Source organism: Sinocyclocheilus anshuiensis, unplaced genomic scaffold (genome assembly GCF_001515605.1).
Source record: "Sinocyclocheilus anshuiensis isolate Anshui unplaced genomic scaffold, SAMN03320099.WGS_v1.1 scaffold183, whole genome shotgun sequence".
Lineage (NCBI taxonomy): Eukaryota > Metazoa > Chordata > Actinopteri > Cypriniformes > Cyprinidae > Sinocyclocheilus > Sinocyclocheilus anshuiensis.
In genome coordinates, this window is record NW_015548309.1 from 3,393,859 (window position 1) to 3,418,670 (window position 24,812).

The 24,812-nt window shown below is 36.8% G+C and overlaps 3 protein-coding genes across 5 annotated transcripts; 2 read left to right on the plus strand and 1 right to left on the minus strand.

Moving 5' to 3' along the window:
• Window positions 1-823: 823 nt before the first annotated feature.
• Window positions 824-18,076, plus strand: LOC107656375 (CSC1-like protein 2). 3 transcript variants are annotated; one of them, XM_016444187.1, is made up of 24 exons: window positions 824-987; window positions 1,095-1,174; window positions 1,506-1,581; window positions 3,734-3,771; window positions 3,948-4,090; window positions 5,304-5,355; window positions 5,442-5,550; window positions 5,625-5,695; window positions 6,127-6,207; window positions 6,764-6,893; window positions 6,973-7,106; window positions 7,311-7,493; window positions 7,593-7,746; window positions 7,820-7,926; window positions 8,007-8,093; window positions 8,508-8,567; window positions 8,696-8,858; window positions 9,154-9,259; window positions 9,341-9,508; window positions 9,609-9,724; window positions 10,068-10,124; window positions 10,216-10,475; window positions 13,789-13,844; window positions 17,998-18,076. In XM_016444187.1, the coding sequence occupies exons 1-22, from the start codon at window positions 826-828 to the stop codon at window positions 10,351-10,353; spliced, it is 2,415 nt and encodes an 804-aa protein (XP_016299673.1). In that variant the 5' UTR covers window positions 824-825; the 3' UTR covers window positions 10,354-10,475; window positions 13,789-13,844; window positions 17,998-18,076. The 3 variants fall into 3 exon arrangements, with proteins under 3 accessions (XP_016299673.1, XP_016299671.1, XP_016299672.1); XM_016444185.1 differs by lacking the exons at window positions 824-987; window positions 1,095-1,174; window positions 1,506-1,581 and adding an exon at window positions 3,589-3,659; XM_016444186.1 differs by lacking the exons at window positions 824-987; window positions 1,095-1,174; window positions 1,506-1,581 and adding an exon at window positions 3,589-3,659 and having other exon boundaries at window positions 7,003-7,106.
• On the plus strand, window positions 18,044-21,547 carry LOC107656226 (radial spoke head protein 9 homolog). The gene is made up of 4 exons (XM_016443989.1): window positions 18,044-18,166; window positions 18,573-18,702; window positions 19,233-19,373; window positions 21,387-21,547. Exons 1-4 carry the CDS (start codon window positions 18,044-18,046, stop codon window positions 21,545-21,547), a joined length of 555 nt encoding a protein of 184 aa, XP_016299475.1.
• Window positions 21,548-21,786: 239 nt separating this feature from the next.
• LOC107656376 (28S ribosomal protein S18a, mitochondrial-like) lies at window positions 21,787-24,084 on the minus strand. The gene is made up of 6 exons (XM_016444188.1): window positions 23,869-24,084; window positions 23,345-23,376; window positions 23,028-23,132; window positions 22,820-22,943; window positions 22,326-22,401; window positions 21,787-22,204 (listed from the first exon to the last, which is right to left on the minus strand). Exons 1-6 carry the CDS (start codon window positions 24,014-24,016, stop codon window positions 22,060-22,062), a joined length of 630 nt encoding a protein of 209 aa, XP_016299674.1. The 5' UTR covers window positions 24,017-24,084; the 3' UTR covers window positions 21,787-22,059.
• Window positions 24,085-24,812: the final 728 nt, after the last annotated feature.

Consider the following 24,812-nt stretch of genomic DNA (forward strand, 5'->3'; position numbering starts at 1 on the left):
TTGTCTGTTTTTATTAGTTTTTAAAGTATATAGGCCTATATATATATATACTAATGATTTTTGGCATAAAAGAAAAATCAATAATTTTGACGATATTGCTAGTTCATTCTTTAGATATCTGTTTTTGGCTTTATTCTCACCCAGCGACAGTTGTGGCAGTTCCAGCTGTCAGTTTGGCAACGATAATTTTCCACATAATAAAGAAGAAGTTGTTTTCAATCATGCAAAATGTTGCTTAAACTATGGCATAGCAGGACAGACAGTTATAGATCATGCGAGTAGGTCATCTAATGCATTATGACAAGATCATGAAGCTGAAGTAGAAAGTAAAAGTTTTTTTTATCATGCATTGTGGGACTGTCCTTACAACAGGTGAAATTACTGAGATGTTTCTAAGGGGAAGCGCTGCTGAAATAAGTTTTGCATTCACATTGTGATCCAGGAATTTCTCACTGATGAGTGTCTTTTTTTCATTTGACATACTGTGGGAGTTCAGAGGGCAGCTACACTGCAAAACATGATATTTTTACTTACTACTTTTGTCTTATTTTTCAGTCAAAGTATCTAAACATTCTTGAATCATTATATTATTTTTTTCCCATGTTATTTGATTTGAATGTATGTATGCAGCATTATGTTCTTCTCCTGCAATGCCATCATTGTAAATAAGAAAGCAATTCTTAATTGACTTAATGAATAAATAAAGATGAACAAACAAGCAAACAGTAGTCATCTGGGATCCTGATGACATTTGTGTCACCGAAACTTATCTTTTCAGGGACAGCAAACGTAAAATTGTACAGTTTGTACCTGTTTGTCCTCCAGATGGCCTCCACATTGAGGGGGCACCTCTCCGTGACGGTGGATAATGGCACTGCCCATGTGGACAACAGCAGCTGTTTCAGTGCCACACAGAGCACCGTGCTGAAGGGGGTGAATTTCGGAGGAGTGCCCGTCGTCCTGCTGATGGACTTCTCACTCTTCGTGGTAAGTTCTGCAGTTAGCTGGGATCCGATTGGCTTGTGCTGCAGGAATTGTGGGATTTGATTGGTTGGTACGGATGTAATTGGATAGTGCTGTGTATCTTCCCGCAGGTGCTGCTAATAGTCTTCACTCTGATCAGAAGGAGACTGTGGGATTATGGGAGACTCGCTCTTGTCGCAGAGACTGAAGGGTATGTAAGATGAAAGCAGTAGTAGTTACTATGGAAACATACAGTGTTATAATTTACTGTAAATGGTCTTTAGTGAGTCAAAAAATTATATAAAAATTGCAGTGTTAAGCCAGCCAAATTATTATTAAAAAAAAATATATATTTATTTTTATATATAGTTATTTTCATAATATTTAGTTATAATTCTTTTATTTTTATTGTATTTTATTTTATTTTTTATAATATTTTAATATTTTTCTTATATTTTTAATTTAGAAAAAATAATTTTAAATAGAGAAGATGAAAACGGTGAGGATGGTGAGATGAAGAGCCCTGTCTTTTGTTGCTGCAGGTTCAGAGATGCTAATAAACGGCCTTACAGTAGATTGACGTCATCCATGTCTGTTGAGGAGCCTGAATACGAGAAGGTGAGTTTTGACCATCATCATCCTCATTATGACATCATTCATGACATCATCGAGATCTTCCTCATTTCCTGTAGGGTTGCTGCTCTTGGCTCACCTTTATTGTCAATATGGAATAAGTGCTGTTTATTTACGTTCCTGATGGTGCTACATATTCATTTGACATGTTTACACCTGGAAAGCTTGTTCCTGTTGATATTGTTGCTTTTTCCTGAGCTCAAATAGGGAAGTTTGCATGGTAAAAGAACTAAGAAGTGAAACTGATGTGTTTGCATGTTTGTGTGTGTGCAGTGAGACTTTGGTTCAGGAGAGATGCGGAGTGGATGCAGTACATTATCTGTCATTTCAGAAGCACCTGGTCATCCTGCTCTTGCTCATCTGTGTGCTGTCTGTCAACATCATCCTACCAGTCAATCTATCCGGCGACCTGCTGGGTATCTCACACACACACACACACACACTGGAAAATTCAATGCGGTCTCAAGAATCCTTCATAAAGTAGCTTGGTTATAAACTAGCGAGCTGCCTCACTGTTTACTGTTTCTCTAAAGCAGAGACTTGACTAAAACCAGAGACACTGACATAGAAAAATGAATGAAAGAAATGTGGCTGCTGTAGGAATAAAAGTGTAAAGAGCCTTTTTGATATGAAAATGTCTGTGGAGCCAGAAATAGATGTATGTAGGCTATACAGCACAGACAGATTAGATGAATGCTTCACGCTTTATTTCGTGTGTTTACAGTAGCCTAACCAAGCGAAACATCTAAATGAGGCTGTGTGTGCTTGTGTGCTTGACTGTTCATTTGCCACTCATGCCAGTATCTTGACTACGCTGATTAGAGGCAGTATTCCTCAGCTGTCAGGCTGACCGAAAACAATCAAAGCCTCCATACCCCAATCACCGCAGCTCTCTCCCCGAGCGCCGCCGCCGCCGCAATCAGCCGCTGATTAGGGAACCTGTCGCCCTTCTCCAGCCTGCAGCGGGGCTTAATTCGCGCGTCAGATGGTGCCGCAGAGGGCCACGCAGAGGCGAATGAGAACGTGAGCGGCATGATATTGGACGGATATAGCCGCCCTGTCAATCACTTGGGATTCACTGTAAAGGCTCAGAGACTCTCTTCATCTCGCTCTCCTCCCCCTCCAGGGCCCGGGGTAATCTATTTAAACCAAATGTGAGGATGCACCAATTAAATCAGACGCCGTTTGGAAAATTTTGCCTGTTTTCGACACATGAAAGCAGTCTAAAAACATGGTACAATCTAAACAACAAATAATACATTTACCCTTCATTGCACATAGCATACTGCATGTTGTTTCGCAGCAATTCACTGTTTATTGCTACCTTTAGCTACACTGAAAATAATTTACTGTAATTTGCAAGCGGAAATTGCAAGCAAATTTCATACATTTTCTTGTAAAGCACTCTAATAATATTTGATTTGTTTATGCATTTTAAAAACTTGTTACAATGTAAATAATTTGTGTAAAAAAAAAAAAACTCAGAAACTGCTAGTAAATTTCACAAATAGTTACAAAGAAATGGCAAGAATTAAATGTGAAATTTTGAAGTAGAAAGACTGAAACCGTATTTTCTTGTAAAACGTAGGCTACTATAATCTTTTAGACCTAACAAAAATAGCTATATTAAATAATAATAACCTTATAAATAAATTTGCTTACTTCGAAAAATATTTTTAAGTCTATTTATCTTTATAGTATGGGCCTATATATTGTTTCTTTCATATAACATTTAAAAAAATGTTTACGTTTAAAGTCTTAATTTCTTTTTTTTCTATTCTATTTTGTCTCAACGCCAGCAATTACTGGATGCTGTATTGTTATTGTAAATAATAAAAATTCTTTTATTTTTATTGTATTTTATTTTATTTTTTATAATATTTTAATATTTTTCTTATATTTTTAATTTAGAAAAAATAATTTTAAATAGAGAAGATGAAAACGGTGAGGATGGTGAGATGAAGAGCCCTGTCTTTTGTTGCTGCAGGTTCAGAGATGCTAATAAACGGCCTTACAGTAGATTGACGTCATCCATGTCTGTTGAGGAGCCTGAATACGAGAAGGTGAGTTTTGACCATCATCATCCTCATTATGACATCATTCATGACATCATCGAGATCTTCCTCATTTCCTGTAGGGTTGCTGCTCTTGGCTCACCTTTATTGTCAATATGGAGTAAGTGCTGTTTATTTACCTTCCTGATGGTGCTACATATTCATTTGACATGTGTACACCTGGAAAGCTTTTTCCTGTTGATATTGTTGCTTTTTCCTGAGCTCAAATAGGGAAGTTTGCATGGTAAAAGAACTAAGAAGTGAAACTGATGTGTTTGCATGTTTGTGTGTGTGCAGTGAGACTTTGGTTCAGGAGAGATGCGGAGTGGATGCAGTACATTATCTGTCATTTCAGAAGCACCTGGTCATCCTGCTCTTGCTCATCTGTGTGCTGTCTGTCAACATCATCCTACCAGTCAATCTATCCGGCGACCTGCTGGGTATCTCACACACACACACACACACACTGGAAAATTCAATGCGGTCTCAAGAATCCTTCATAAAGTAGCTTGGTTATAAACTAGCGAGCTGCCTCACTGTTTACGGTTTCTCTAAAGCAGAGACTTGACTAAAACCAGAGACACTGACATAGAAAAATGAATGAAAGAAATGTGGCTGCTGTAGGAATAAAAGTGTAAAGAGCCTTTTTGATATGAAAATGTCTGTGGAGCCAGAAATTTATTTGATTTAAGATTTATTATACTGTTATTGTAAGATTCTAATGCTGATTTTAAATGTAGTATATCTCAATATCCAACATTGATAATAAATCAGCATATTAGAATGATTTCTGAAGGATCATGTGACACTGAAGACTGGAGTAACGATGCTGAAAAATCAGCTTTGCATCACAGGAATAAATTACATTTTAAAGTATATTAAAATAGAAAAGCGTTATTTTAAATTGTAATAATATCCGGCCATGATGAGCATAAGACACTTCTTTAAAAAACATTAAAAATCTTACTGATCCCAAAATGTGAACTGAAGTATATATATAATACAACATCATTTTTGAATATTTATTGAATATATACTTATTAAATTTCTAATATAATATGATATAATTAATAATTTGTGATACTATTATTGATATGACTTTCATATGAAGACATTCATGGACAGACTTTAGCATTATTTGATTTGTGATACTGTTATTGTCAGATTTTTTTGATGATTTGAATTATTAAATGTAATCACGACAAACAGTTTTGGAGATTTTGATCCTTCCTTATTCAAGATAAGAGCATGGTAATTAGTATATATTTTAAAAAATATATTAAGTTTATATATTTTTATTTTTAAAGGCATTGTGTTTAGGCATAGGATGCCTATTGTCAGATTTTTTTGATGATTTGAATTATTAAATGTAATCACGACAAACCGTTTTGGAGATTTTGATCCTTCCTTATTCAAGATAAGAGCATGGTAATTCGTATATATTTTAAAAATATATTAAGTTTATATATTTTTATTTTTAAAGGCATTGTGTTTAGGCATAGGATGCATAAATATGTTAGCTCACTAGGTTTTGGAAAGGCGGTAGTGGTTCATAATCTCACATAATGTCACCATATGAAATACTTTCAAGTTTCTTTTCTTAGACTTCAGTCTCTGCTGATGGGAAAAGTCTGACTCATTACTGTGTTCCAGGCAACGATCCCTACAGTTTTGGGAGAACCACCATAGTGAATCTTAAGCAGGGGTATGTACAGTATGTATCTATGTGCAAATGTCTGAATGTGTCTGTGTGTGTCTATTTGAACTGTATTTTAAATGGTGTCTTTGCAGTGATACGCTGCTTTGGCTGCACACAGTATTTGCAGTTCTATATCTCATGATCACGGTGGCCCTGCTGAGACGACACACCTCTAAAATGAAGGGAACCAAGAGAGAGATAGTAAGCCGTCCTACCATTTCTCTCTCACACACACATACATGGTCTCAGTCTGACCCTGGTTTATTTTTCCATAGGCCAGAAACACCCTGTTTGTGAGGGCTGTACCCACTGCGGCCGGTAATGAGACTATTAAAACTCAATTTATGTAAGTGGGAATGATTTTCCAAGACTTCGTTTTGTTCACTTTATTTTTAGCCATTCATCCAGACATCTTTTCCTTCCCATCTCCATGTTATTTGTTCCATTCAGTATACAGGGCATGAGACAGTGGGATCTCAAAGACTTCTTGGTCAGCATATATTCATGAGACATTCACATGAATTGATTAACATTACATATATGGAATATACTTAAATAACAGCCATAATGCGTAATGCATAATTTTGATAATAATCAGGTGTAATATTGATGCCAAATGAAACTGTAATCTGTTTGTTTTAGTAACTGATTTGGGCCAGGACTACCTGTTTTTTAGTGCACAGGAAGATGGGAAATGTGTTCGGGAAGACTATCAATTATTATCAGTATTAATATACTATCAATATTAATGTGTCTTGAATGTATATTTGTTTGCAGGGAGGTGTACCCCACCTGTCAAGTGACTGATGTTAACTTGTGTTACGATGTTGCCAAACTGATTGACCTGGACAGAAACAGGTAAGAAAGTCAATTATTAAAAGCCGTTATTATTCATAGTTGTCCATAGATCTTATAGGACATACCCTCACAAGCCTGTATGATTCAGTGTTATCTTGGTATTATTGAGATATTTTTTAGTTTTTGTTAATAGTTTGAATTAGTTTTTATTTTTATATTTTCCATTTTCATTTTTTGTTAAGTTTTAGTAAATTCTGTTCTGTTTTTGTCATTTTTATTAGATTTAAAAAAAATATGTCTATATAGTTTTTTTATTTCAGTTTTAGTTTGAATTATTTTAGTACATCAGGTTCATTAAACTGAAAAATGAAAATGAGAACTTTTCCCTTGTCAACAAATAAAATAAGTTTAAGTACTTTTAAAATACTTTATTTCAGTTAATGTTTATTTTATTTCAAGTAACATTTTTTAATAAAAAAAAAAATAATTACTTTTTTTAAATTACATTTTTTTTATGGTTTTGGTTTTAGTTAACTATAATAACGCCGGTATTATCATTAATATTTTTGTTATAATTTGTTTTATTCTTTATTTTTATTGTAATTTTTTGCAACAGGAAACAGGCCGAAAAAAATCTGCGACATTACAATAAGATACTCGAGTACCAGGGACGACGTGAGGTCATCAACCCGCGCCCATGCAGCCACCTGTGCTGCTGCTGTAGTCACTGTAAGGGCTGTGAAGTGGTAAGTACTACCATCGATATCAGTGGCCTTTGACTTTTCAAGCTTTGGGCGTCTAAATAGCATGTGTGTTTATGTGTAGGTTGATGCTATAGAGTTCTACCGCTCACAGGAGGCTGCTCTGCGTGAGGAGGAAAATAAACGGAAGGAGGAAGATAAACTGCATCCTCTGGGAATGGCATTTGTCACCCTGCAAAATGAGTACATGGCCACTTAGTAAGTGATTTGTGCTTAGACTCAACAGCCTTTGTATGAAAATTATGCTGCCTCGTAAGCCACATTATTTTTACCAGATGAAATATACTGTGAAAAGTGAAAGAAATCTTGTTTCTCCCTATGGAGAAAGTAAATCGTTTTTTTTTTTCTTTTTTTCTGGAACCCAACTGTTGCGCTCTGAGTGTCATTTGTCTTTCCTCACAGTATTCTGAAAGATTTCAATGCACTGGAGTGTGGAGGCGGGGCAAGGGGTGTGGCTGGAGAAGAAATGGGTGGGGGAATCAGGTGTGGGTGTGGCCGGGAGCCTCAGCCATCCTCTAAGAGCGCAGAACTGAGGGTGAACAAATGGAAAGTGAATTACGCTCCTCACCCACATAATATCTACTGGTAGGATTATCCAATTATACTTTTTTTTTGGAACAAAATCTGTAATAGTACAACCTGCTTTAGTTTATAGAGAAACCTTGACCTCTTCATCTCTTTCAGGGAGAATTTGTCAGTACATGGGTGGCGTTGGTGGCTACGCTTTCTGCTGCTGAATACGGCACTCTTCTTCCTCCTCTTCTTTCTCACAACACCCTCCATCATCATCAGCACCATGGACAAGTTTAATGTCACCAAGCCCGTTCACTATCTGAATGTATGTGACTGAACATGTATAATGATGTGAGCACATGAAGTGCAGTGATGTAAAGACTGTGTTGTGTTTGCAGAGTGCCGTTATCAGCCAGTTCTTCCCCACTCTTCTGCTGTGGACCTTCTCGGCCCTGTTGCCCACCATAGTGTATTATTCTACACTGGGAGAGGCCCACTGGACCAGGTAGACCTTCAACCTCAAATAGACGCACTCATGCACAAACAAGCTTGCTTAATAATGCCTGTCTATCTGTGTGTGTGAAGGTCCAGTGAAAATATGAGCATGATGTACAAGCTTTACACCTTCCTGATCTTCATGGTGTTGATTTTGCCCTCACTGGGCCTCACCAGGTATGAACTGATGATGATGATGATTATTATGCATTTTTTTTTATATTTTACAGTAGAATTGACCAATAGTAGTGTTTATTATTTTGTTTTAATATGTTATTATTATTATTATATATCACAAAATTTTTGGCCAAATTGTGCAGCCCTACAAACAGCTTTAAAAAAATTCACATTTTAAATTGCAATCACAATTTAAAAAAAAAACAAAAAACTAAATAAATGTATTTATTTGTTTATTTGTTTACTTGTTTGTTTTTATTATTTATAAAAAAAAAAATAATAATCTAGGAAACCCACCCACCTGTGATAATTTAAAACCATAAATTAATGAATTTTTTATTAGAGTACAGTGGGTCTAAAATGTTCCCAAACTGAGCATGTGTACAGATACAGATGTGTTCTCTTTTCTCTCAGTCTAGACGTGTTTTTCCGCTGGTTGTTTGATAAACAGTCTGAAGGGAAGCTGAGGTTTGAGTGAGTATCTTGTGTACTTACTCTTGTGATTTATTTGCTCAAATCAGAATGATTTATTCAGGATAATTTTGTGACATGCACCGAAATATAACAATGCCTTTCCATCTTCTCTTCTCTGTGTGTCTCAGGTGTGTGTTTTTACCTGATCAGGGGGCATTCTTTGTAAATTACGTGATTGCGGCAGCTCTGGTGGGCTCTGCCATGGAGCTGCTGCGGTTGCCAGGGTTACTGCTCTACATCGTGCGTCTGGCACTCGCACATTCGGCTGCTGAGAGGAAATATGTTAAACAGGTCCGTCTGTGGCTTTTGATGTTTCAAATAGGATTTGGAATTTTTGCTTCAGAACTTATTACATTTTAACCAGTGTGGCATAAAAATAATTTAAAAAGTATCTTTTAACCTTTATTTTATTATTATACTTTCATTTTAATTGGCATTAAAATAGCATTGACATTTCTATCATGCTGTATAGACAATATGTTGTTAATATGATTAATATGATAATATGATTATCCCTTGAAACGGATTTGAAATAGAATTAACAGAAATGTATTGCTGATCCACTTGTAACCTCTTGACTCTGTAGAATCAGGCGTATGAGTTTCAGTACGGAGCGATGTACGGATGGACGCTGTGTGTGTTCACGGTCATCATGGCGTACAGCATCACCTGTCCTGTCATCGTCCCCTTCGGTCTGATTTCATTTCCTCAAGACCTTAAACACAGTATTAGTGTATGTAACATTACATTAACACACTGTGTCATGTGTGCAGGTTTGCTGTACCTGCTGCTGAAACACCTGGTGGACAAACACAACCTGTACTTCGCTTACCTGCCCGCCCGCCTCGATCGGCAAGTTCACCTGGGAGCTGTCAATCAAGCACTGGCTGCACCAGTCATATGTCTGATGTGGCTTTATTTCTTCTCTGTGATCAGAACAGGTAACATCAACTAATTAGCTGATTAAATCAGCGTTTCTCGGACAGTTGAATTCATATTTGATTTAAATAGTGGATATATGTTGATTTCGTTTCTCCATAGGCTTCATGACGGCTACGTCACTGTTCACTTTAGTGGTTCTGTGTGTGACCATCTTTATCTGTATAAGTTACACCTGCTTCGGACACTTCAAATACCTCAGTCCGCACAACTACAACGTAAGCTGCTTTGTTCTGTGTCAAAGTTTTATCTGAATTTACAATGTATTGTTGTAATTTAACCATAATTGAATGGTTATAATTTCACCACCCCACAACCTTAAACCAATGCACTCATATACACACACACACACACACAAATCCTCTTCTTTTTTTTCTTCTTCTCTGCATTTCTCCTCTGCTCCAGCTTGTCTCCTAATCTTGCTTTCTAATAAACCTGTCATTGTATACTTCAAATATTGTTGGCTCTGTGAAATATTTATTTTGTTCCTCTATTTTAAGTCACTTTGGATAAAAAAGGTCTGCTGAATGCATAAAAGTAATTGCATTGTCTGTGATTCAGGTTAAGGAGGAAGATGAAGACACGGCAGATAGAGTTTCCGAGAGCTCATCTGCATCGGCAAGTTTCACATTTTTATATTACGCTCATATTTTTTAATTTTTTTTATAGATTTTGAGATGACCAAAATCTCTCTCTCCATCCTTTTTAGGTGTATCTTCCCAAAGTTTTGAACCCAGATGCATCGTCCGAATCTGATGAATGCAGCATTCGCCATTCATACGGCACCACAGACACAAGCCCGCCCTTCCTCGGCACAGAGGAAGATTGTCCAGACTCCGATATCTAACAACAGAGATCGACCAATCACAACTGCCCTTTTACCTCTGGAGGAAATGGTTCTTGCTGAATTAGAGGTTGGAGGTCATTGTGGAGATGGAGGGAATTTACTTTTAAAAACGGGATCTTTTGGTGAGGAAAAAAATCACACTTTCTAGCTTTTTATGTTGTTGTTGTTGTTTTTTTACACCTACTGAGAGACTTGAGAAACATTTAATCATAAACTGCCATATAACAAACCTAAAGGAGCTTTTTGGGATCAATTCTTCTCGCCAAAGACTTTAAACTTTCAAACACACTGTCCAAACATTTCTACAAAACCAGCTTTGCCAATGAGCACTTGCCAAGGAGTTCAAATATAACTCGAGTATATCAAAACACTTGAACTGACACTTGTGCCTTGTTAGAAACAACTTAACACACTTTATAACTGTAAATTGTGTGTGCATGTGTGAGTGAGTGAGAGAAAGCGAGTTTCTGTATTGTTTGTCATTCTTAATTATCTGTTTTAAAGCAACATTTTATACAAATATGTTAATATATTTATGTTGACAGATATATTGAGCTCATAGCTCAGTGGCCTTTCATTACCAGATTTGTAGTTGTGTGTGAGAGAATGAATCATCACTAGGTGGCACTGTTGCTTTCTGATCATTCTGGTTCTTCCCAGATCAGTTCAGACTGAAGCAGAGAGATGTTTCAGGTTCAATACAAGCTAAACTCAGTATTTTGGCATAATGTCAACTATTATAGAGAAAATTATTTAGACAAAAAATATGCCACGATTGGATTTACAGTAAGGCTCTTAAAATGAAGTTAACTGGGCAATGCATAAACCTTTAAGACTTAAGGTTTTTTTTTTTAACATGAGACTAGCGTGATAAAATCGCTTGCTGATCATGTCTGCATAAAGTTCAAATTTAATGTCTTGACCACAACAGTAAGAAAGGGACGGATTACATGGAGCAAATTCTAATTACTTCGGAAGCTATTAACTAGAAACTCATCTACCTAGAAAGTGTTCCCACTTTAAAAAAGGTCGAAATCTATAGAGCAAATAGGAAACAGGGCTTCACTATATAATTCATGTAGGTGCTTTAACAAGTACAAACATATTTATTCCTTTAGCTGTAATGCAAGGGGAAGATATTGTGGATATGAAGGGAAGTTCTTGATATGGTTCCGGTGTTTGTGTTTTTGTACTGTATATTCATTATATAAGTGGAACAGAAACTGTTCCAGAAAGTGTCTGATCATTTAAACTGCTTAACCTCCGTACATTGAGTCTCATAGTCTTAAGCCTCAGATTGTCCTGGAAATGGGTGAATGAACGTCCTCCAAACACACACTTGACACATTTCTCCTGACTGCGGTTTTCAGCTCATTAGTCAGGATAGAGCAAAATCATCTTATTTTAACACCATAAGCAGCCCACAAACTCGACTGACCGGCTACAAATGCCAGGATCAGCATTCAAAATGGCAAAAGAACAGAAACTGATCTAATGTGTGTGTGTGTGTGTGTGTGTGTGTGTGTGTGTCAAACTTTTCTCATATATATATATATAAACGGTATCACTATGGTACCATGGGGGAACAAAAAACATGGTAATACTACAGTATTTTTTGTACATTTTTAGTGGTGCCAGGTAGTTAATTGGGTTCACGTTTAGGTTGCCAAATATTTTATTGCACAAAAAGTTTAAACTTTGTAACTTTTAAGCTTTGCTACGATTTGTCTTGGGTATGTGTGTATTTGAGTGTGTAGATACTCAAATAAATAAATTAAAGAATACGCAATACTGTGTAGAGGTCACATATTTGGTGTAAACCATATATACAGTCATATGAATTTAGAGTATGTATTTTTACAGCTTCATTTTAGTCTGTGAGTGCCAGAAAGAACATCATTTACAGTGTTTGACACCACAATAAACCCTCAGAAAGCTTTACGGCCCTAATGACGCAAACACCCACATGCAACTTGAGACAAAAGATGCATATGAGTCAAATAAAGCATTTTGGTAGTTCTTTAAATGGGCTGAGAACAAGTTTCACTGAATGGTGTTTGCTGGGGCCTCAGGGTGACAAAACTGACCAATGAAGCATTCTGGTGATAATGTGTGTCAAGTGTTGGCAGCTGTAGCGAATTCAGAAAAATCTTATCGTACCTCTGGAAACAGGTGTTGTAAATGAGATGTAAAACCAACAATTAGGATATTAATAGATATATAATTAGGTAATTAGTAAATAAACGGTTTCTTTTATTAGTTTTGCTTGTTAAGACAACCATCACTGTTACTATTCCTCATGCTTCTGCATAAGGATTTCTGCAAATTCCTAACACGAAATCACTAAATATAAACTTTAGGATGTAACTCGTTCCTTGCTGTTTACAAGACGTCTACAGACATTAATGATACCTTAAAGGAATAGTTCACCCAAAAATGAATATTTGCTGAAAATGTACTCATCCAAGATGTAAATGAGTTTGTTTCATCATCAGAACAGATTTGGAGAAATTCAGCATTACATCACTTACTCGCCAATGGTTCCTCTGGAGTGAATGGGTGCCGTCAGAATGAGAGTCCAAACAGCTGATAAAAACATCGCAATAGTCCACAAGTAATACACATGACTCCAGTCCATAAATTAATGACTTGTAAAATAAAAAGCTGTGCATTTTTAATAAACAAGTCTATCATTAAGACATTTTTAAATTCAAACCATTGCTTCTGGCCAAAACACCTCTGCATAATATTGCTTTAATTTTGTGAAAAAGTTGTCTCGTCTGAATCAGAAGAGAAATATGCACAGATCAAGTACCTTTTATAAGCAAAAACAGTTTAAAACAAATTTTTTGGTGGATTTTGATGTTAGAGGACAATAGCGGATGGACTTTTTCACTTCAGGAAGCGTTATTATGAAATTGACTTGGTTTAAGGTTGAAATGCCTTGATGGATTTGTTTCTTACAAACATGCAGTTTTCGCTTCACAAGACATTAATTGATGGACTGGAGTGGTGTGGATTATTGTGATGTTTTTATCAGCTGTTTGGGCACCCATTCACTGCAGAGGATCCACTGGTGAGCAAACTCAGTGCAGAAACCACTTTCAAATGCTCTGGAATCATTGTAGAGATTTTTGCACTGGAAAAAAACAAACACACAAAATCTAGTTTTTAAAGAAAGTGCAATTACTTAATCCTGTAAACTGGGCTCTAGATGTGATGTGATTTCATGTAACTCACATCACATGATTGAATACACACACACACACACACTGAATGGCTCATCTCCAGCTGAGTTTGGTCTTTCAAACTACAAGAACCAATTATAGTTGTACTTGTATATGGTGCCTCGAAATACTCAAAAGATGATTCATCCCTCCATTAACACGGACGAAGATGTTTCCTCCTCTCCTCCCTTCTTCTCTCTCTTTTCAGATGGTCTGCACTCTTTTCGGAAGCCATGATTGACGCCTCTGACCTCGTGACCCGGAGTACGTATGACTGATCTCTATGCCAGCCAACCACAAAGCCCGACAGCATTGATTTCCCCTGCTGATCCCTCCCTTTTGTCTGAGGGATTATTCCCATGGCAACGCTGGTGGTCTGTAAGGTACCGTTCTCAGAGCCGAGAGTAATAGACCCTCACCAAGCCCTGGGGGTAAACTTATTCCACTTCACCCAGACACAACGTTTAAGGGAAAACTAATAGCAAAGTTTTGTTTCCTTGCCAGACGTCTCTTAAGGTTTGCAGAGAAACTGAGACAGACAGAAATGAGTAAAGAAACTGAAGAATTAGAGGGAGAATTCCCAGATTGGGACTTTTGCTCTGTTATCTGATCGTCATCAGAATCTTATGGAGCTAGAAATCTGCCTCTGAAACGGCGGTCTGTAATTCTACAACTCTCTTTAGCTTGAAGGGAAATTCTGTTTTCGTTTACTCGCCCCCATTTCATTCCATGACTTACTTTCTTGTGTGGAAGAAAATAAATGCAGAAATTGTGAGGAACATACTTAAATTTAAGTTTTTATTTGTGCTCAAATCATATGTGTGGTCACTTCTACTGAAATATGGCACATGCAGATGCATTGCACCAGGTTTGATGTCAATAATGTTATAGTATGGTATCAGAAGAAATGCAATCGAGTGTACTTTTTTGTATCTTCTGGAGCTTGACAACCTCATTCACTTTCACTGAACAAAAAAAGAGTGATCTAAATATTCCGTGAAACATCTTTTTTGTTCCACAGATGGAAGAAATTAATATTGGAGGGAGTAAATGATAACAGAATTTTCATTTTTGGGAGAACTATCCTTTTAAAGTAACTTTTTTTTCCACTGTAAAAAAAACAACAACAACAAAAATAAACAAAAAAAAGTTTTACTCCTAAAGAGTAAGAAAGTAGCCATATAAAAACAGAAAAGGTATTTGTCATTTTCTGCCAAGATATTTTCTGTTAAGTTTACAGATATTTCCTTTAAGTCGATGCAATTTGTATTTCAAAATATGGTGAAAACACCTGAGAAAAATCAATATGGATTTTTTTTTACAGACATTTAGATTGTACTTACGAACAAATGTCTAAAATTATAAACACATAATAAATTACATTATAAAAGATGTATATGTATTTCTGCAGTAGCAACGTTAAATAGAAAACATTTGCTTTCAGTGTTATTGTTAACTACAACTAGAATTGTTTTAATTAATTAAAATAAAATAAAATAAAAATATTAGATGAAAAATGTAAACTTAAATTTAAAAAGCATAAACAAAAATGAGAAATGATGCAATTATAAATGCATATTACTAATTACTTTCATATTACATAAATTATTCTTGAACTGACCAGCGTATAAAAACATACATTTTAACATTAGATGTTAAATTTTGATGTTAGATACATTAGAAGTAACTGTAATTAAATTAGAGAATTTAATTGTTAGTTACATTAGAAGTAACTGTAATTAAATGACAGAAAAAATAAAGAGTAATCCCTTACTTTACTTTTTCAAGGCATAATTCAATAAATTACTATAATTACTTAATAATGCATTACACCCAACACTGTATATGTCAAAGTTGGGTCAAGCAGCGAAAACCTAAACATAAGTTAGTGCGCCTATAAGGCCTTCTCAATAAGTCATGTTGAGATCTACCAGTTGAGACAAGCATGAGACAAATCTGTCCGAAGATGTGAAATACAGACGTCTTCACTTCCTTCCCACCCTCTTCCTCTCCTCCTCATCCTCCCCTTCCTGTCTGAAGTCTTCTGCTCTGGTCATGCTCTTTCAGAGGCTCTGCGCTTTGTGAGTTATAGCCAGAGGCGGGTGTGATGTTGTGGCCACTAATCTCCTGTGAATGAGGCCGTCCGTCTGTGTGCGTGTTGAACATGTGTGCCGCTAACTCAGCAGGGTCTTTGTGGCTAACCGTTTTTCAACAGCGATGAAGAACCATCCCCAATCGCAGCAATGCAGACATATGAGCCTGCTAGCGCTCACACTGAGACTGGCTTCAAGAGTGCTGGAGTGCTAATCACTTGACACCTGTAACGGATGTTGCTTGTTAAGGTTTTGCCATGCAGGAGAAAGCTGATGCTATAGAGCAGACATACGCTCTTAAAAATAAAGGTTCCATAGGGGGTTTTCAAAACAATGCCATAGAAGAACAATTTTGGTTTCCTAAAGAACCTTTCAGTGAACATTTGATAAAAGAACCCTTTTTTTCTTATTGTGAAGAACATTTTAATTATCCAAAGAACCTTTTGTGCAATGGAAAGGTTTTCAAAGGTGTTAAAGGTTATTCATTGAACCATTGATGCCAATAAAGAACTTTTATTACAGTATGAAACAAAAAAGTGAACTTTGTGGAGAAAGAAAAGAAAACAAGTTCACTAAATATAAGATTTTACCAACCACCACGCTATTTACAATTCATCCCAAAACTAAAGCAAAATATATTATAATATTTTGCACAGAGAAAATTAAACCTTCTTTACAGCCTTCAATGTATATTTTATAGTGGCATTATTTTCATGACAATTAACTATTTATTATTATTATTATTATTATTATTTTATTATTGTTATTATTTGTGGCATTACCATACCATGAGAATTTGAGGGTGAAATGTAAAAAATAAAATTGTCAAAATAATTGTCACAATGCAAATATTTGGACAGACAGACAGACAGATAGATAGATAGATACATAAAATGCATAGACAGATACACAAATACATAGATAGATACATAGACAATATACAAATATAACTTTTTTCTCTTTTCCTTTCAATTTTGGGATGAAATATGAGTTTTCTAATGCCTGTGCAAAAACGAAAAAAATCAAAAACTCACTACTTCTGTTTGTCATCATCTTAAACAGCCTCTATCTTCACACACACAAACACGCTGATGTGTTCACAACAGGCAGCTGACTTCTGCTGTCAGCCACAGATGCTGTTAACAGCACTCATTCACACATACAGCGTGTGAAGCTGCTGGTATCACGCAGAGGGCATTAGGTCAGACAGAACACACATCCTGCCAGCTGTGTCACATGCTTCCTGTTTGTCTTTGAGTAGATGAGGAGCCTCCTGTGATGACCCGAAAATCAAATGCAAAAAATAACTAACATTCTAATATTTCTGAATATTGTTATATATGTATATATATATATATATATATATAAAAAACAAGCATTAATTTAATTAGAATATTAATTAAATATATATTTTTCTTAAACATCAGCTGTAGTGAGCCGAGTGTTTGTGAGTTGCTATAGCAACAGGATGCTAGGGCTTTTGTTTACTTTAGCAACCACAGGGTAACCGGAGACTCTGAGGCTGATTAGCTTGCTAGCGTCAGTTCAACAAACAAGCGAAATTTATTCTTTTGTAGATATAAATTTGTTAGTAAATGCTGTTGAGATGGACTCCGAATCTTTGCATTACTCGCTGGATTTAGCCGCAGGTAATGGTTTGACTCTGAGCAGTGAGCAGAGAGCCGCTCTTCAAACCTCACTGGTCATTCTGAAGAGAAACTACAAATTCAGCCGGGTTTTATTTTGGGGAAAGATTTTGGGGATAAAATGCGACTATTTTATTGCTCAAGGAGTTGAAGATGATGAAATTAAAAACAAAAAGTCTTTGTACAGGTATGAAATCATGTTTCTTGTTTAGATAAGTGCTTGTTTGTGATCGTGAACTTTGGCTACATTTGTCTCGGCCAAATATGACATAAGAAGTTGATTTTGCAAATAACATTTTATTGGTTTAATTACTAATTTCTGTTGAAAATGTAATCTTAATATGGTGGCCATTCAAGTGAAAGTTTCAAAAATTGTATAATGAAAAATATTTTATTAGTAAAATGGTTTATATATAAAAAAATAATAATTATATATATATATATATATATATAGAACAATAATTTTGGTTTCCTTTCAGTGAACATTTCATAAAAGAACCATTTTTTTCTTATTGTGAAGAACATTTTAATTATCCGAAGAATAATATTTTATATATATATTAATATATTTATTAGTAACAGTGATATTCAATACCAATATCTGTTTAATCTTGTTAGTGAGTGATAAATTGTGTTCTTTCTGAAATGTAATTTTTATAATTTTTTATCACTAAACAGTTTAAACTGCATGGATTGGCACCTGTTACCCCCAGCCACTGAGTCCATGATTGCAGATGTGGCATTAGCAGCACAAGGGCGATTCACAGGCGACCCGTCCCATGAGTATGAGCACACAGAGATGCGCATTAAGGGAGAGGGGGACGACGCCACGGAGGAAGAGGTCACGGTGAGAGGAGGGGCACTTGGGTTACACGACACAGATGGGGCTATAAGGAGCATGCAGCTTTCTGGAAATAGGAAAATAGATCCAAAAGCCCATCTTCCTTGGCTAATGTGGTATATCTGCATTTCAGGATTGTGAGATGTTCGTGTCTTTATAAAACACAGATCTTGCTTTGTTGACCAATCTTTAATTTTTTAGCAATCAAAAGAGTCTAAACATTTCAAGGAAAATTGGAAACACACAAATTAATGTTGTATTTATGTGGACGTGGTAATGTTTGGATGTAAAACAACTGTTATTATTTATTCGGTTTTCTGTTTATTCATGGTTTATAATGGAGTAAACATGGTAGATGGCAGGCGGCTTCTTGAATGTTTATGAAGTGGTTAACATGCCTCCGTTTCTGCAGGTGAAAGTGAATGAGGCAAGTAGACTGGCAACAGCCGTGTCAAACATCGATAAAGATGCGTCTGTAGTGCCACGTGGTGCATTTACCAAGAGCCCCAGCGGCAAAGTGCAGACAAACCGAAGCTTTGGAGGTATGTTTACAGTCAAACTCTTAGCAGTTCAGAAGTGTTTGTATATGCTTTCCACCCGCAATCAGATGCAGCTGTGTGAGTATAAAACTAAAGTCTGTATGCTTCCATTTCTTAGTAAAATGGAATCCATTTCAGTTCTCTGAAGCCACTTTCTTGTAATCAGTCTTCAGTTCATCTGATTATGTTGTAATTTATCTGAATTGTCAGACCCTAGATCAGTTTAAATTTTGCACATGATTTGGGTGACCATACGTCCTCTTTTTTTTCCCTGGCCCGGGATTTCTAAATTGCCAAAAATGTCCAGGTTTTGTCTTTGTTTCTCTATTGATGTGCTCTCTCTACAGTCTTCATACATTATATGTATGAGCAATTGCATTGCTTTGAGCATTCTCTGTACATCCCACCTTCTTGCTTGCCACGATTGGTCGATTATGTACAATAGATACAAACCTGGACATTTTAGGCAATTTAGAAATCCTAGTCAGGACATGGAGGATGTGTGTTCACACAACACTTGATTGCAGGTCTAGATCCCATCGAGGCTGCGAAACTGCGCAACTATCTGCACTTCCGTGAGCCGGTTAACCTGAAAAAGAAGTCCATCCTGGAAATGTCTCACCTAAACCCTGCTATTGACTTCCTAGATCCTTTGAGCGAGGACATTCCCAAAGGTAATTAAAAGGAACGGTCTTTCATTGCCTTTTTGTGTGATGATTTATTCGTAATGTGGTTTTATTTCCAGTCACAATATTGTTTCTGAAGGTACAGTGGGAGTCTCCAGCTCCCACCCTCAAGTCCTGTAATGAAACGTTTGCATTGAATCGGACCTCTCTTTTGCTTTAGACTTAATAATTCAAAGGTGAACGACACCTGTTAGCACCACCATACTTTCCAAAAAATGATGCTGACATGCAAATTGCATTTAGGAAGCTTTAATAGTGGTGGGAAATATGAGGAGGGTGTAAAAGTCCTTCTGCAAGGCATCCCATGATCCCTGTAGCTAGATTTCCCTGGGTTAATGACAGATATGATTTGGCAGCTGACTAAGACCGAGCGAAAGCCAAGGAAACATCTGGGGTGTTGTTCTGCAAACCATGATCCCATTGTTCTCTTTGCTTTCTGGGAAGAAGTGTTTGAGGGAATGCCATTTTCTACAACAACTATAAATGTCCCACTCGTATATCTCATGTGTCTTCCTGCCGTGTTTATCAGTTGGGAGTGAACTAACAAAACAGTTACTCAGAAATGTATTCGTATGTTGTTGTTCCCCACAAATTCAAGTCAGACATAAGCTTGCTGAAAGGTAGTCATCAAGCACGCTTCATGAGGCATTACCCATTGCTTGCCTACAGGCTACAGACCACTACTGATTGTTTAACATTGAGTTCCTCAAGGAATATCTGGTTCTGCTGATCCTGAATCTTAACCAGATGGAATCTGACTTGTTTAACATACCGAGCAAAGCACTAGAGCATCACTTTGAGCCTTGACATTTACAGAAAACATAGCTTATGATTCTGGCATAAAAGCGCTCATTGCAAGATTAAGCGTGACCTCCTGTTGAATGCAACCTCAGTTTCTCAGTAGAGTTTGAAGGCACAGTCAACCTACTGGACACATGCCCAGACTTTAAGTGTGGTAGAAACATCTCAGCTGTTTCATTAAAGGAGGTGATCTGTCCTTTCTTTCTCTTTCAAAGGGATGGCCCCTAACCTCAGGCAATACTAGGCTAAGTTGATTTGTTTTGTCTCTAGAAACTGAAAAAGTAGTGCAGGTTTCAGACAGAGGGCATTTACCCGCCCTGCGTAACAGTTTCTTCTTTTCCCCTTGACCAATCAGGTGGAAAAAACCCAATCCCCTCTCAAGAAGTGCCAGAGGTGAACAGGTTCATCTGGATGCCTCAAATAGTGGGTAGAGGATACTGGGATTGGGCGGTGATATTTCAGGTTTCCTTGAATGTGGCCTGGAGAAGGAAAAAGTGGGGAGATTTCCCAAGAACTTGGAAAGGCTGAAAATATTGTATAACCATATGACTTTTAACCCAAATATCACTGGAAGAAATGAAGGGTAATGGTTTCATTCAGTGTTGATGGAAGTAACTTGTCTGATTTGCCAGGCTAATTTAATATCGCATCTTTTGGACGAGAAAATCTAATTACTACATATTATCCTCAAAAGCTTTTCTAATTAGTGAGCGCTCTATAGAACTGCCACCTATAAATATTTGAAGTCATAATAAAGCAGTCACAATGGACATTATTGTAGACTTTTGAGTGTTTTAGGTTGAACATTGTTAGCAGTTAATGTTCAGTGCTGCAATTCAAACACATACTTCACTGGCATCGGGCTTTGCAGTACTGGGCGCAAGCCAATGCCGGCAGCTGGATGCAGGGGCCACCCAGACAGAAAGACACCAGAACGCCTCTTCTTTATATACTGCTGTGATAATAGTTATCTATAACTGAGCCAACTCTCTGTCACACGACTTTCTTCTCCAGATTTTACTCTGCGTCTGTCACACTATCACAGTCTGGACTCTGTCAGTGGTTATGTGTAATGGTCGAAAATTCAGGTTCAGTTTATGCAAAATGCTTTTTGCCTTTTTCCCCCTTTGATCTTGCACAGTAGGATAATTCTGGTCTTTTTCTTGTCATTTTTGCTTACTGTGTGTGTCCTTCATGCAGGGTCATGGAGCCTCCAGCTTGAGCGGGGCAGCACTATGTGTGTATTACGCAGTTTGCTCTGGCTGGGTCTCACCTTCTTCCACATTCCCCAGACCCCTCAGCATGGGCACATCTACATGGGAGACGGACTGATGAACCTTGACCTGCCCTTCATGTTATAGCAGCCAAAAGGACCGTTTCTAGTATTGGTGCCACATTTTAAAGACAGCAAAAGCTTCAATCTCGCTCAAACGTGAATGTGTAATCAACTCTGTGATTTACTTGCACTGTAATTTTCTTTGTTATTTAATTTCAGGAAAACATAAACATGTCAGCATGTTTGGAAAGTTGAAGTTGCATTGGTGTTTCAACCTTTAAGGCAGTCACAAACGTTTACCTCGGATTTTCTCTGGCGCAAACACATGCAACAGCTGCAAGTGAGGGAAACGCTTTATTTGTAAATCTGCTCTTGCAATAATATAATTTAACATTTCTCCAAATCACACTGTGGAAAGCCAAATCAGAGGGCTGAACATACAGTTCTAGAGTTACTTTACAGTGATCTTTGAATTTACATTTTGATGGTTTATCAATTAACAGTCTCTTTGTGCCAGAGGCAGGTACAAATCCTTTGTCATAGATCCTCTCAGTCCCATGAAAGTCACTCTTTTGATTGGGTTAACAGCTGTGTCCATCAGTGCTTTATGTACAGTGGTTTGGGGCTGTATCTGACGTTGTTTTTCAGGGCAGGATGTCCTACAGTCATTCTCTTCTTACACCACTTCAGCCCTGTCTTGAAGATGGGCTTCACAGACTTCACAGAGTAACGTGTCAGATACCTGCAACAGACCATAAGAGTTTCAAGTCTGATTAATGGCATGTACCTAATCTAAAAATGGCACATGAAAATATGACTCATCAAATATGTGACATTATTACATCTTTTTAAGGTAACCGTACCGGTTGAGAGGTGGGTTGGGTTTAGGTTTTGGAACATGGCCTTCAGGTAAAGGGGGTTTATGATCTGGTAGGAGTCCTAAAAAAAAAAAAAGAGGAACTGGTTAAATGATTGTAACTATTAATAAGGACACCGAAACAGATGAGTAGCTGATGCATGTATTTTTTGCATTAGGATTTTAGGTTAAAATATATATAATTATATATAAGGCAAAGTATGTATGTTTGGACCTTTAACTGATCACCATTTCTTTAAGGGTTTTTTTGTTGTTGCCTTAACTAGTTAATTTTACATGGTTCTATATTCCATATAGTCTCTCAGTTAATATGAGATTAAAAATGCTGAATAAATGCTGCATTCATAATACTTATTAAAAAAAGAGAATTAACAGAATGTGGTTTAAACAGTTTTAGATGTTGTATTACATTGATTTTATTGAAGCGGAGCAACACTGAGCATTTTCATACAACATAAACATTAGAAAGCTCCAACTCACCTGCACGATGGGCCATCTGTACACAAATTACTATCTTGGTATGTTCCTGAGCACAGAGGCCTGTAATGCGCCGGGGAAGCATCCCACCATCTGAGCGAATGAACTGCCTGAGTAACAGCACGTCCTGCAGCAGTAGAGAGAGAGAGAAGTCTTAAAGATAATGAGAGAAAAATAATGGTGCACAGAATCATCACATGTGAGTACTTACGGTGTAGTTGTACTTGTTTTGTAGGTTCCATCTGTAGATGGGACAGGAAGCTGTGGGGTTGGGAGGCTGTGGTTGCTCAGATGTAGGCTCAATAACACCCTCTATCTGATAAAAGAGTGACAAAAAGAAGCATAATTATAGTATTGTAAATAATACCAAGTTGAAGTGTGACTAACACAAGACAGATAATACTGGCGAGTTATTGTTCTATCCTGGATGCTTGAGAAAGGATCGTCCTTGCAATTGGAATATTGTTTCGTTTATTATTTGCACCTTCTTTTGTAAAATGTACATTTGAGAGAGAAGGTGTTACTTACAACTGTGGTTTTGCCTTCTTTCTTCTCCACCACTGTAAAACACACAACAAGCACAAGTGATTTATGACATTCCCTAATGTAGACATTCACAGCGACACAGAAGTGAACCACAGTAAACATCTTGCTACGATAACATTAAAAATTGCACTTGTAAAAAAGTGTTCTGAAAAAAAAAATTTTTTTTCCATACAAATTATGTTCTCGGCAAAATGTACTTTTAATTTTTGTTTCTCCAGCGTATTACTTTAATGACAACATGCACTCAAGCTGTTTGTGCAAACCATCTGACTTATGACACGTATTTAATTAATTAAATATAGACCTTATAACACGTCTTTGAACATTTTCTATTAAATTTCAATTTTAAATAATTAAATGTTCTATTACATCCCAGATTTTCGATGTGCACTCAGACATTTAAACTGCATATAATATAATTTAATAGCTCAATAACAGTTATGACATGAAGAGGACGTTGCAGGGTGCTGTGCAGATGTCATGAAATCAAACTCCAGTGAACTCACCATGTCTAAGTCCGCGACACGGCGCACTCCCCAAAAACGAGAGCTGCGAGAAACCCGGTATCCTCTGAAATAAACTCTTGGTGCTGAGCTCGTTCTGAACGGACCTCAGCGCTGTCCTTGCGGACTGCACAACACAGCGCGCCGCCATGCTTTCGCTGACATCCGCTTCCTGGTCAACACGTATTTCCGCCTCCTTGTGAAAGATGCTCGAGGAGGAGGATGTGCTTTGGATCAAGGCCACTGGAAGACAAGCCTGCTGCAACTTTTAGCCAAACGGCTAACGGTACGCAGTACGCAGGGAAGGAGAGCAGAGGCGGCTTTTTTGAATGGATGTCAATGGAGGAGAGGCTTCACTACGCTGAATAAACAGCTTTTGTCAGGAAACAGCTTATCATTTAATGAATCGACGACCTGTTCGCTAATCTTCAACATGTTTGACACTAAACAATACTGCCAGTGTGAACTATATGTAGATTTTGCCTTGATAAAAGTGTAATTTTTTTAAGAGAAGGCAGAGTATGGAATGTCGCGACAGGTAGGACTCATAAAATATATATATATAATTTTTTTTTTTAAATAAATAAAAATCGAGTATTTCTATGGCAGATTTCACCAAATTAATGATTGACATTTTTAGTGTCTAGTATCAGTGTTATGTATGCTCAATCATGCTGTTTCTTTAAATGAACAGAATAAAACCTAGCTTTAACTTTGACTGTCTTTTTTTTTTTAATGTTTTATTTGAACATTCAGTTTACACTATGGTACAACAAAATTAGAACACAATAATTACAATTAACAGCAATAGAGAGAGAAAAAGAAAACATAAACAATACCACAGCTCAAAATAGAAACATAATAAATAATAAAGGAAGAAAGAAGAGGGCATTATACAGAATTATATATATATATATATATAAACATTAAATACAGTAGAAAATGTA

What these genes read in the sequence shown, in the direction of transcription:
- LOC107656375 (XM_016444187.1), top strand. Translation starts at nt 826, where the DNA reads ATGGCCTCCACATTGAGGGGGCACCTCTCCGTGACGGTGGATAATGGC. An exon ending in AATGAGTACATGGCCACTTA is followed by an intron (nt 7,107 to 7,310) that starts GTAAGTGATTTG and finishes CTTTCCTCACAG; the next exon opens with TATTCTGAAAGATTTCAATG. An exon ending in GGAGAGGCCCACTGGACCAG is followed by an intron (nt 7,927 to 8,006) that starts GTAGACCTTCAA and finishes GTGTGTGTGAAG; the next exon opens with GTCCAGTGAAAATATGAGCA.
- LOC107656376 (XM_016444188.1), bottom strand. Translation starts at nt 24,016, where the DNA reads ATGGCGGCGCGCTGTGTTGTGCAGTCCGCAAGGACAGCGCTGAGGTCC. An exon ending in GTGTCGCGGACTTAGACATG is followed by an intron (nt 23,377 to 23,868) that starts GTGAGTTCACTG and finishes TGTGTTTTACAG; the next exon opens with TGGTGGAGAAGAAAGAAGGC. An exon ending in AAAACAAGTACAACTACACC is followed by an intron (nt 22,944 to 23,027) that starts GTAAGTACTCAC and finishes CTACTGCTGCAG; the next exon opens with GACGTGCTGTTACTCAGGCA.
- LOC107656226 (XM_016443989.1), top strand. Translation starts at nt 18,044, where the DNA reads ATGATTGCAGATGTGGCATTAGCAGCACAAGGGCGATTCACAGGCGAC. An exon ending in CCACGGAGGAAGAGGTCACG is followed by an intron (nt 18,167 to 18,572) that starts GTGAGAGGAGGG and finishes CCGTTTCTGCAG; the next exon opens with GTGAAAGTGAATGAGGCAAG. An exon ending in GAGCGAGGACATTCCCAAAG is followed by an intron (nt 19,374 to 21,386) that starts GTAATTAAAAGG and finishes TCCTTCATGCAG; the next exon opens with GGTCATGGAGCCTCCAGCTT.